Here is a 13,326-nt window from a genome sequence, read left to right as displayed (position 1 = left end):
GTCAGCGTTATTATGCAACAATTGATGTAGACGTCCAAAGTCTTTATCTTGAAGCTGAAGGATTACATTTTTGATTAGATTCAGGTACCAACACAGGAAGCAAAACTACTAGATTAGGCTAAAGAATACAGTTGTGAATGAGACAGGGCTCTTTAGGTTAAGCAATATTAAGATCATATGTGGAAAACAAAAGATAAAAAGGCAACATTTTCTTCTGCTGATCGGGCCACCACCCAGGATGAAAACCAGAGACTCAGACCCTGATGTTAGCAATAGCAACATTTTTTGAAACCTTATAAAGACACGAGAAATAATCTGACACGACTAAAAAGTGCTATTTTCACAACAAACATGCAGTATAACATGTTTTATAGTCTGTTTTTATACGTAACGCCCTCTTCCCTGTGTAGAGACTTTGCAAAGCTAAGCTAACCAGCTGCTAGCTATAGCTTTATAGGCTATTTCCTGCATAATAAAGTAGCATTTTGCTTTCTGAGTTCTCGCATTTCTGTTTGTGAAAATAATAGACGTTAAGGAAGAAAAAGTTCATTTCCAGACTTCATTGACTTAAGCTACAATTAATATTATTCTTTGTGTGGGCAGAACTTATAGCTACTGTGTTGCTTAGAAACTCCAACCAGTAACCATTAGAAACTGCAACCCAAGTGTGACGGTGCGTGATTTTTTTTTTTCAGCATCTCTATGAAGATCTTGTTAATAAATAAAAAATGTTGGTTGTTTTAAAGAAAAAACAAGAGCCTGAGTAATTAAAGCATTAACTGACAGCCTTTCAACTTCTATACTTTATGGTAAATAGAGGAAGGAAGACAAGCAGCCAGTTTTTCTCCAGATGTAACTGCCACGGTCTGATAGCTCTCATGATCGGCTGTGACGACGCATATGTTCATTCCTGACTTCCTCTTCATCTCAATCCCATCAGACTGTTTTACCTTGACAGCTAAAAGCGTGATTGCAGCAGCTGATCAAGGCAGCCGTGGGTTCTTGCCAAAGAAAAAAAAGAGAGTCAAGAAGAAGAGTATGATGAAATGAAATGATGAAACAGATGAGGTTTTAATCAGAATCTCTTTCTGCTGGCACTCCACGGGAATTCTTCGTCACCTCATCAGCCCTCTGTATCCACCCCCACTGGACGATGGGCAACCACCCAGAGTGCCTTGCTGCGTGGCCTTTTCAATAATGTAGAGGGGGACAGAAGAGAGATAAAATGAGGGAGGAAACGATTTCCCGGCGCTGTTGGAGCCCCCTGTGTGACATTTACCTCTAGCAAAGCCATTCGTGTGTGTGTGTGTGTGTGTGTGTGTGTGTGTTTGATGGCCCTTTGCAAGACTAATGGCTCACACACTCGGAGGACAAAACTCTCCTGCTAGTGGTGCCACATGTGTTCTTTTGAATCACCCCGAGGGAAAGAAGAAGGAAAAGATCATCAAGAAGGGGTGCAAATAGTTTCAAAAGGAGCTATGAACACAGTATTGCTACCTACGTTTATGGAGCTGAGTACCAATATAAAAGCTTAAACCTAAGGGAAAAGGTTGATTGATACAAGAGTTGATACTGTTTAATGCATCAGCTCCACCTGTTACCGTTTCACAACCCACTTACTGTCCCCCCGATATGCAGCACCGGGTGGTCTCGTCTCTCTCCTCCTGAGCAGTCCAACACCCCCCACCTGGACCCCAACATCTATCATTACCTCCCAGCTTCAGCTCAGGGCCTGCAGAATGTCACACAGCTGGAGCGTGAGCCTCCAAACACAGATGGGGCGGAAAAACCACTGTGAATGTCTTGGAAAAAAGGATGGAGCACAGCACTGCTGCCTGTGATTTTGATTATAGAAGGGATTCATTGTAGCACAGCATAGAAACCGGCTGCAAATAGGATGGAACGTATTTAGGAAAAAATCTTATTGCAGCAGCCGCATCGTAACACACAATCGAAACCATCAGATATTATTATGTAACTGTCTTGAAATTAGATGCTCAAAATGTCTGAGTAGTCGGTGGATCAGACTTTTATATGTCCTTTAAACAAGGTTTATTCTTAAGCTTTTGATCATTTTAAGTTTGTAACTCGCTGAACCAACCAATGTTGCCAAATTAATGTTCTTAATCATTTTAAGAACATAATGCAGTTAAGAGCTTTGCTGTGAGATTTACTACTTAAATTTCACTGTGACCTTTTACAACAATGAGCATTTGACTTTGAACGGCGCAAAATTTATGGAAATATTTAGCTTTTGTAGACTGGTTGAACTGTTTTCCTTACCCTTCCTGGGTCGTTTGTTACAACGGGAAGATGTATACCTCTTGTGTTTGTGAGATCAGTTGCACGTAAAATGAAAAAATGGCCTCCATTGATGTGATGGTGGCATAGCCCAAACTATGGCCCCTAACTATGAAAACTTTTTAAAGCCTAACCAAGTAGTTTTGATTTATAACACTAACCAAGTGATGTTATCGAATTAACCCAACCAGGATTTGACAAAATTGTTATTTTAAAAGTGTTATAAGTTGAACATCGAAGGGAATGAAAAAGTGAAACCTACATTTAAGATTCTTCAGAGGAAAAAGGCAACACACAGTCTTGGCCTTAGAAGCTCGTCTAGTTCCATTCAACAGAAAAGACAATGAACCATTTCAATAGCATTCATGTCTTGTCTTTGACTCCACCATTCCATAATCCTTTATTTGTTACGTTTTAAAGGTATATATTCGCATTCCCAGCTCATCACATTCTGCCATGTAGTCAAGAGCCCCTTCAATCAGTCTTCAACACATCAGGAACAACACTATTGTTGCATATTGCCAGCTATATTGGGGTGGATAGTGACTTATTGACTTCACCAAAAGCAAACAGCAAAAAGAAAATGTGATTTAATTGTGTTCACTGCTCTTTTTCATTTCCTATATTTTCTGTCTTTACTTCTATTTCCAATCTTTGCTCTATTTAATATGCTGTGACCCACGACGTCATTAGGCATTAAAAGTACTGGGTTACAGTCATGGAGTTGGGAGTGAAAAAGGGTCATATCATCTAGAAAAGGTCTATTTCCAGCTCAGCTTTAATCTTTGGACACATGGTCTCACATCCCCAGTGAAAGTGGAGCTCCCCCAAACCATGACTTTTCTCCCCCAATGTTTGACATCTGCTATGATGTTCTCCTAAAAATCTGTGGCCTGAACCAAATGTGTTTACTGTTATCAGAGCCAAACAATTCTCTTTGAACTGTCCGTCAAGAGCCCATTATTCCAAAGTGCCTGATTTCTGCCTGCATGTTTACTGGCAAATTGCAGTTTTGCACTTATGTTCTTTCGGACATCAAAGTATTTTTTTTTTCCAGGTTTGCAGATCAAATATGAGCAAGCTCTTTCTGATTGTAAATCCTGTGATAAAATGTCAGGGTTCACGGAGGCTTCCTCTTTATCAGACAGTCGGCTCCTGGCTTGAATTTGCAAGGGCTGCCAGTCCCGGGAAGACTGGCAGGTGGATGAAAACTGCAGCACTTTCCTGACAGCTGGTTGGATTTATCTCAAGCAAATTGGACTTCCTGACTCGTAGACTTCCACAGTTTGTTTTGGAGGAATGGGTTCTTTTGATATTTGCATAATGACACCACGTTACAGCCGATCATATACATCAGAGATTTAAATGAGGCAGTCACTTCCACCTGTCACTCCATAAAAGGGCCCTAATTATCTGCATCAGATCTGGAAACCTCTGATGGATAGATGTGTGCTTGGTACTGATATTTCTTTTATCGTTCCAAAAGTTTTTAAAGTTATGGAGCTCCGGAGACCCATCTGAATAAAAAGAAAGGAGATTATTTTGATAAAATAATTAGAGAGATAGTTTGATGTCATTATTTCAAATAAATACCCATCCAAAACTGACACAATTCACACAGTGTATCTGCCACATCTGTCCAACTCACACATAAAAACAGAGATATATGTTGAGAAATTCTACGTTTGCCATCCAATCAGTTATCAACAGACACTCTCACGTCTTAAAAATGACTTTGCGTTGAGGAGCTGAAAAGAGGTCACAGCTCAGTGTCAGTGTTTGTTTACACGGAGAGAAAAAATGGCAGACTGGTCCCCTAAATCACTCTCCTGCCTGTGGAGACAAACTTCGGAATGAAGTGAGAATGTGAGATCAGAGATTAATGCCGCCAACAGTTCTGACTTGGGAAAAAAACAAACTTGCCTTAAAAACCTGCCAAACATTTACAAAAGACAACCACGGTGTAATTTAATTCTTTATTTCTTTCATTTAAGTCTGAATGTTTCCGTCCTCAATTCTCTGTTCCTGCATAGGCTGCTGAGATGTTACATTTCAAAATATACCTGGTTGACATTTACTCTACAGATTTGTGAGTTAAGATGTTTCAAGCCAAATAGTTTGAAACCACTGAGCTCAGAGCACTGCGCTGCATCGTCAGTCTACTGCTGACCTCTTGTGGATGAAACAAAGCACTACCATAAACCCATTTAGCTCTGTGCAGCATGTAAGATTCTGTAGGAAATTTACTTTTTAAGCTTTCTCATTTCAGCGAGATCCGCCTGTCGCAGCAGCAGCTCTCTGGCCAGATCTGGCCGGCCACTCTTGGCCAAGCACTGAGCAAGATGGGAGGCCTTTGGCTGGTGCGGGAGTGTGGGCAGCGCTCGCCTCCACATGGCCAGGACTTGGAAGGCCTGAGCCGACGGGCTGTCCCCAGCTCGGAGCTTCACCAGCTGGGCGGCGCTGCGTCTGAGACGCAGACAAGACACCAGTAGAGCCGTTTCCTCCTGTGAGAGCTCCTCAGACAGCCAGAGAAGAAGAGCGTCTGACAGTGACTCCGCTGCATGTGCATGAGAAGAATGACAGCAGTGAAGATTTAACATTTTCAAACATTAACAGCAAGTTTAGACTAGAAGAAAGTATGTTTTTGTGTTCAAAAAGATGAAATTGTACATGAAAAAATGGACAAAAAGCATTACAAGGCAAATGTTCTTTAGTTATTTAGTAGAAGTCTAGTCTCTGTGTGCAGAGAGAAGTCTTTTTCATTCAATTATTCAGCATCTGCTCTAATCAAAACTTGTGAAAAAAGTTCAATTCAAAATCCAAAACTGAATCCAAAAGTAGTGTATAGCTTTTAGCATTTAGTTTTATTTTAAATGTGCTGCCATATGAATGAAAGTGCCATAATATTTGTTGTGCAAACACACTTTTAACATCAGCATCTTTCTGTAGTTTTTATGTAGAAGCCTCGCTCCACTGTCTGTTTCCTTGAATGACTTGCTGCTATCAGTTGTGTGTTTTGCCTTTAAGTGATATTTTAGACTGGAACTACTACGCTGAGAAGACAATTCAACTTGGCAGTGTTTACAGATGACTTTGGTTCTGTCGACTCCGCCGCCTGGAAGAACTTTAAAATGAAAATGGCCGAGTAAAAGTTCCGTACCCTTCTCCATGTTTGGTGGATCCGCCGATTACTTTCTTTTCCTGTTCCGCAGCAGACAGCAACAGACTTTTACAAAATAAAAGCCTGTGAGCAACAGACTTTTACAATAATAAAGTAAATGATAAAACGGGTGGTTTGTGGCGTTGTGGGTTGAGCAGGCGCCCCATGTACAAGAGGCTATAGTCCTCATTGCAGCTGGCCCCGGTTCGAGACCCGCATCAGACTGACCTGTGCTGTGTGTCGTTCCCCCTCTCTCTGCCCCCTGCTTCCTGTCTCTCTGAACTTTCCTATCCATTAAAGGCACAAAAGCCCCCAAAAATAAGGATAATAGAAAAAATTGCATTAATGTGCAATAAAATATTTATCTGTGTTAAAGAATTTACGAGTTAACGCGATAATAACGTGTTAAGTCTTCCAGCCCTAATCCTTTTTAACTAGAAATGAACCTCTCTGGGAAATCATGAAAAATTATGAGTAAAATGGGCAAATGTTACCACGTCGGTAAAAGTTGGTTCCCGCTTGATTAGTTGGAGCTGCAGTGAAACAACATGGAATAATGCATTGTGGGATCAGAGAACTAGCTGAGGCAACAGGAGGAGGGCAGAGTGGATGCATGATGGCTGAGTCACACACCTGTGTCCTCACATAACTTCACCCTTGCTGTTAGGGGCCGATTGATGATTCTCACTTTCTGAAATGAAACAGAATAATTCTGTAAGTACTCTTCTGCAACCCCCATTCCAAAAAAAAAAAAAAGTTGGGACACGAGAAATAACTTAGATCAATATTTTATTCACAACAGAGCGTAGAAGACGTAGGAAATGTTGAAAGTGAGACATTTTACTATTTCATGAAAGGTGTCGGCTTATGTTGAGTTTCGTGGCAGCGCCACGTCTCAAAAAGTTGGGATGTTGGCAACAAAGAGCTGAAAAAGTAAGCGATACTGAAGAGAAACAGCTGGAGGAACATGCTGCAACAGATCACTAACATGGATAGGCGTAAAGAGAGCACCATAGAGAAGCAAAGTCTCTTAGAAGTAAGGATGGGCAGAGTCTAAAATTGTGGACTTTGCATATCATTAAAAAAACAATAGCTTCTGGGTTTCATGTAGAGATGAAACCTTATACTGGATGCCAGGGACCTTCGGGCCCTGAGGCAGCACTGCATTAAAAACAGACATGGTTCTGTCATGGGAATCACCGCATGGGCTCAGGAATACTTTCAGAAATATTTAGCTGTGAACACAGCTCACCGTGCCGTCCACAAATCCAGGTTACAGCTCTCTCATGCAAAGAAGAAACTATATGTGAACATTTTCATCTTCTCGTGGCTAAAGCTCATCTAAAGTGGACCGACGCAAAGTGGGAAACTCTTCTGTGGTCACATGAAGCGGAATTTTCTTCTACTTTTCGTAAATCACGGATGCTTCAGCCTCTAAACTACAGAACGCTGAAAACGTTTGGTACATTGTGCAGCTCAAAATACGAGCAGGTAGACTCCTGTATCAGACAGAAAGAAAGAAAGAAAGACAGAAAGAAAGACAGAAAGAAAGAAAGAAAGACAGAAAGAAGAGGCGATGCTACACAGTTGCTGCAAAATGTCTCACTTTCAACATTTGATGTGTTTTCTGTGTTCTATTGGGAATAAACTGCTTTATAAGATTCACATTTCTTTGCATTTTTAATTACGTCTCACACAGTGTCCCAACTTTTGGGTGATATTTTTCCTCTTTTTCAAAAATCAGGTAAATTATCTAAATCTGCATTGGATTCTGCACCTTTGGCAAAGTCAGGGGCATCTTACAGATTGGATCTCCCAGGAGCTTTGTGTCCCTCAGGACAGCGTTGTCCCCTCGCCACTCCAGCTGGCCTCTGCTGACTCTGTAGAACAGGACCGTCCCCTTGTAGTGAGGCGAGCTGTAGTTTCCAAACGGGTCCACTTCAGCGAGACGCACCCAGAGTTGATTCTTCCGCTGGCTGTGAAAGGTGAGTCGCTCTCCTTCATTTTGGTTGTTTAGACCAAAAGCTGCAGAACATGAATCATCAAAAAGATGGCTACACAATCTTTCCAAATAGATCTTACAGTAAATAACGCGGCTGGCCTCAAGCCTTTTGAACTGTAATATCTGAGCAGAGCCACGTCTTCGAGATGTCATAGAAAAAACATCAACAAAGGGCAAAATGAGACAATATACCTGAGGTCATGCTGTATGAGCATCCTGCAGGCTGCCTGTGTAAACATATCACTCATCCACTTTATTATTTGGCAAGCAGTCAACCAGCACGATGAACCTGTTTGAACCTGGAACAGGATGACGAGTAAGTTTCCAACGTTTCGAACAGCCACAGCTGTTAAAGACTATATCAAAACAAGATTATGTACCAGGGACTCTCAGTATTCCTACATGGCAATTATTCTGAACAGTCAGAGTAGATTGAATGTGATGTTAACCAGGATGCAGGATCAGCAGCAGAATTCAGCGTTCAGAGACGCATTTGTAATGGATAACAAGTCGGATTTCTTAATATGTCAAACGGAATAAACATCTAAACAAACATTTCGTCATGTTATTGAGCAAATCAACGAGGGTTTATGCTTCTCAATCTGTTTCCAAGGAAGTTGTGCTTATAAACTACAAAAAATGCCTTTTCAGTTATAGAACAGGACATGAGAGAAGATGTATCGATGTAAAAACCACGTTTCCACTGGTTTCTACAACCCAGATTCCAAAAAAAGTGTGAAACAGAATGATTTCATGATGTCATAAAGCAGTATTTTATGCACAGTGAGCATAGAAAACATATCAAATGTTGAAAGTGAGACATTTCACTCTTGCGTGAAACATACTGGTTCATTATGAATTTTGACTGGAATTTTGTCTAAAAGTGATTAAAGTTAAAGTGTGAAAGTGTTCCTGAGCCGGTTCCAGGACAGCATGATGTCTGTTTTTGATGCTGCGCTGCCCAAGAGTCCAAAGATCAGGAGCATCTCTGCATAGATGATGGAATATTCACAGTCCTCACATTTAACAATGAACGTTGCTCTTAAATTGCTCTGCAGGTTTTTGCAGACCGTTGAACCTTTTTAAAACACCAACTCGTGCGACTGACCTGTTACACATTGACCATCATTAGTTACTTTCTAGTTACACTCACTTTTCCAGCCTTTTGTTCCCAGTGTCCCAACTTTTTTGAGATGCGTTGCTCATTTTTCCCATAAAATAAGAAAATGTCTCACTTTCAACATTTAATCTTTTCCATCTTCTACTTCAAATAGATTTGTTGCTCCAACTTTTTGGGGAAATTTTTGTGGAATCGCACAAACTTCCCACCTTAGATAAAGGCCAGCTTCACACTGTGAAATGCTGATAGAGAATAAGGGAAGATGGGACATTTTCAGATGAAGCAAAACAGTTATTTTCCTGATGATGCACAAACTCATTTAAACTATATTTTGTCTGAATGTTCATGTATGATTTACAGTCGCAAACTGCATTTCTGATCTGCTTTGTTTGTTGTTTAATTTCTATTCAGAAGTTTTTGTTTCAGACTGTGATCCCTGAATTAAACCGGAAGTGTTCGGCTGAGGAAGAACACTTCCACATCCCTGGAGTTGCAACTACTAGGCAGCTAAAAGTTGGAATGATCTCCAGCTGCTTCATGCTGCTCCGTGTATCGCTATGAATTCTGTGGTTATGATATCGATGCATTGCAGTGCAGCTTTCATTCAGCCTCATGTCCTACCTGCGGAGCTGATGTTGCCACTGAAACGCAGGAGAAGCTGATCTGCTTCACACATTGAGATCTCTGACGAGGTCTCCACGAGGTCGCCGCCGTGGCCCTGAGCTCGCAGCTTGCTCAGCTCCCAGCTGAGGTCTCTACTGGGCAGCGCAGCCACCAGCACACTGTGAGGCTCGTCCTTTTGCCTCTGGAGGACGACGGTGACGTTGTGGTAGCGGGCGCACTCCTCCAGCTCCTCGGCCAGGGAGACGAGGAGACAAGGCTGCGGTGGGGCGAGGAGACGAAGCACCAGCAGGCTGATGGGAGCAGAGGCAGACTGAGGGAAACTTAAGAAGTTTAACTTCAGAGGAAAGAGCCGGTTATCAGGGGCCAGAATACAGGTAATAATACTTAACACAGAGTAAAGACATGGGCAGATATTATTATTCCTCCATGAAGCTGATTCAGATAAGGGAGGAGAATCAGAACCCTTTATAATAGATCTAATACTTCTAATTGAAACAGGTGACGAGAACAAGGAAGCTCTCTGACTCTTTTATTTTCTCCTTGGACCGTTACTTCCTTCCTTCCTTATGTTCTGACATAGAAATGCCAAAGGTTGGAATTTAAAGCATTTAGAGCTCCCTCTATTCCATATGCCCTTCTTAAACCTCTTAAAAGTTTCCCCCAACCTCTTAAGAAAAGCTTCTCCCTCATTCTGCTTGTTAGCTGCAGTGTTCGGCATATATGTTCGTTTTGTTAGTCATGTGCTGATCAAAGGCACCTCAGCAACAAATCTGCAGTGAAGCAAGCGGTGAGTACTTCCAGATGATTTATTCTGTTTATGGATTTATAGCTTAAGCAAATTAAACTGGTTCCTTTTTTACTTGTAAGTGTTTATCCGGCGGTACATGGTGTGTGAAGCACTGTCAGGTTAAAGCTTAACGTGCCGACTTCTCGCAAGCTTTCAGTGAACTGATACAATTCATTAACTTTTACTGGCTTATATGTGACACAGTTCCACTTTTAAAACTTAGATATGTATAAAAAAATACAAGGTCACACCTCAGTAGACTTGTTTGCTCTTGAGGGAAGTGTCAGCACTATGTTTAGGAGGAAGGTACATCCTTTTTCAATTCAAGAGGTATCAGGACATAACAAAAAAAAATCCCCAGGGTCTTAATGTATACCTGGTCTTAATATTTCGTAAAGACAACCTCGGATGATTGATCAATTCATCATCAGTAATTGTGAGCTCCTCTATAAAAATTTTGTCAGTTTAATGTTCTGGAGCATTCAGGTGTGTGTTAACACGATGCCAAGGAGGAAATAAATCAGCAATGATCTTAGAGAAGCAACTGTTGCTGCCCATCCATCTGGGAAGGGTTATAAGGCCATTTCCAATTAATTTGAAGTCCATCGTTCTACAGAGAGAAAGATTATTCACAAGTGGAAAACAAGACAGCTGTCAATCTTCCCAGGAGTGGACGTCCCGAGGTCAAAAACCCAAGAGCTACATCTCAGCACGGTTAGAAAAAGGCTGAACAAGTATGGCTTGTTTGGAAGGGCTGCAGGAGAAAGCCTCTTCTCTCTAAAAAGAACATGGCGGCACAGCTCAGGTTTGCAAAGCTGCATCTGAACAAACCACAAGACTTCTGGAACAATGTCCTTCGGACAGACCAGACCAAAGTGGAGATGTTTGCTCATAATGCACAGCAGCACGTTTGGAGGAAACCAAACACAGCATATCAGCACAAACACCTCACACCAGCTGTCAAGCACGGTGGTGGAGGGCTGATGATCTGGGCTGGTTCTGCAGCCACAGGACCTGGGCACCTTGCAGCCATTGAGTCCACCATGAACTCCTCTGGATACCAAAGTGTTCTAGAGCCTCAGAAGTGAGGCTGTCTGTCCGACAGCTAAAGCTGAAACTGGCTCATCAACAGGACAAAGATCCCAAACACAGCAGCAGATCTACAGCAGAATGTGTGAAGAAGAGAAGAATCAAAGTGTTGCAACGGTCCAGTGAAAGTCCAGACCTCAGCCTGACTGAGATGCTGTGGTGGGACCTTCAGAGAGCTGTGCAGAAACCAAAGCTGCAAACCTCAATGAGCTGAAGCATTGAAGTGAGAGACTGATAAAGTATTACAGAAAACTGCTACTTCAAGTTATTGAGCTAAAGGTGCTTCACGAGCTGTTGAATCGTGGGATGAATTAGTTTTTTTCACACACTGCTTCTGCATTTTGACTTTTTGTTAAAGGAATAATGACACAGTGTAATATGTGTTGTTGTTTACCAGAAAATATTATAATAATATGTTTTTTTTTCCACTCAAAGCTCTCCATGATGAAATTTCTACCACCTCTGATTGTCCACAAGTAAGGATCCATGAGTTTTAACCGTCTTTGTGCAAATACGCAAATTCTCCTTCATCATCTCCTCCTTTTTTCATGCTCTCCCGCTCTGACCAGGGGGAGCGTCCTCGCCCTCATTAGTGTGGTTGGAGGACTCCTGGTGACTCTGACTGCTGGGGGTCCCTGCGTGGACGTGGCTGTGAGGATGGCCCAATACCCCGATAACCTGCTCCACCTGTCAAACGCACTCATCGGACTCATGGGCCTCAGGCACCAAAAACATGTCGTGAGTAGGGCTGGGCAACGATTAAAATGTTTAATCTAATTAATCACATGATTTCCCTGATTAATCGCGATTAATCGCATTTGTATGCAAAATCCAAAAATGAATCTAAAAGTAGTGTATAGCTATTAGCATTTAGTTTTATTTTAAATGTGCTGCCATATGAATGAAAGTGCCATAACATTTGTTGAGGAAACACACTTTTAACATCAGCATCTTTCTGTAGTTTTTATGTAGAAGCCTCGCTCCACTGTCTGTTTCCTTGAATGACTTGCTGCTATCAGTTGTGTGTTTTGCCTTTAAGTGATATTTTAGACTGGAACTACTACGCTGAGAAGACAATTCAACTTGGCAGTGTTTACAGATGACTTTGGTTCTGTCGACTCCGCCGTCTGGAAGAACTTTAAAATGAAAATGCCCGAGTAAAGGTTCCGTACCCTTCTCCATGTTTGGTGGAGCCGCCGATTACTTTCTTTTCCTGTTCCACAGCAGACAGCAGCAGACTTTTACAAAATAAAAGCCTTTGAGCAACATACTTTTACAATAATAAAATAAATAATAAAACAGGGGTGGTCGTAGTGGATTGAGCAGGCGCCCCATGTACAAGAGGCTATAGTCCTCGCTGCAGCTGGCCCCGGTTCAAGTCCCACATCGGACACCCCTGTACTGCATGTTGTTCCCCTGCTTCCTGTCTCTCTGAACTTTCCTATCCATTAAAGGCACAAAAGCCAAATTCTTTTTTAAACTATTTTATTTTTATTTTTTTTAAATTGCGTTAATGCGCGATAAAATATTTATCGCCGTTAAATAATTGACGAGTTAACGCGATAGTAACGAGTTAACTCGCCCAGCGCTAGTTGTGAGAAATCCGATTCAGCATTTCAATTGAATACATTGCTTCAAATATTACATGCAATGTGTAAATGAAAAAATATTTGTTGTGTCTTGCAGGCTAACTCTTTGGTAAAAGCCAAACTGAAAAAGCTCTACTTCACTCACAGGTTTTAAGGGAACTCGCTTACTCTTTACTACATTCATACACATTGAAAATTAAGCTTTTTTAAGCATATTTTATAAATTGTCCTCTTGTGTTCATTCCAGTTTTTGCAGCCTTCTCGATATGACGAGATCATCGCTGCCAGGCGCGTATGTTTTAGTAGTTTTATGGGATCTTCCGAGCTTCCCTGAGGAGCAAACAAGCCTGAAGTCAACACCTACTAACTGGATCTCTCCAAAAAGGTACAGAGATACAAAACAACACACTATTCATACTTCATAGATTCCTCAAAGAGCACACTTTGGTCTGTTTACCTTTGTGACAGCATTGCGAGTATTTTCCATTTTAGTTTTTACCGCACGATTCCATATGTTATTTTTTTTAGTGCTGCTGGCTTCAGTGTTTATCTACAGAGTAGAAAATAGTGCTGAAGCCCAAAGAGGTGCTTCTGGTGTGTGTGTGTTTTTTTAAGGTAAACCATGTTTTTCTATTGGCATCTTTTCTGTAATCT

At 41.5% G+C, this 13,326-nt stretch overlaps 1 protein-coding gene across 3 annotated transcripts in view; it reads right to left on the bottom strand.

Moving 5' to 3' along the window:
* Nucleotides 1-4,263: 4,263 nt before the first annotated feature.
* Nucleotides 4,264-13,326, bottom strand: part of dthd1 (death domain containing 1) — a 34,446-nt gene continuing 25,383 nt past the window's right edge. The window contains exons 7-10 of one of the 3 annotated variants that reach the window (XM_075451347.1): nt 9,205-9,497; nt 7,239-7,486; nt 6,093-6,152; nt 4,264-4,853 (exon numbers count right to left, since the gene is read on the bottom strand). In XM_075451347.1, the coding sequence (XP_075307462.1) occupies nt 4,545-4,853; nt 6,093-6,152; nt 7,239-7,486; nt 9,205-9,497 (910 nt within the window). In that variant the 3' untranslated portion in view covers nt 4,264-4,544. Of the gene's footprint in view, nt 4,854-6,036; nt 6,153-7,238; nt 7,487-9,204; nt 9,498-13,326 lie in introns of those variants that run through there. The other 2 variants (XM_075451345.1, XM_075451346.1) reach the window with 2 other exon arrangements.

The sequence above is a fragment of the Odontesthes bonariensis genome, chromosome 19, assembly GCF_027942865.1.
Source record: "Odontesthes bonariensis isolate fOdoBon6 chromosome 19, fOdoBon6.hap1, whole genome shotgun sequence".
Taxonomy (NCBI): Eukaryota; Metazoa; Chordata; class Actinopteri; order Atheriniformes; family Atherinopsidae; genus Odontesthes; species Odontesthes bonariensis.
Note: the sequence above shows the minus strand (reverse complement) of the source record. Positions and strands in the feature narration are given on the sequence as shown.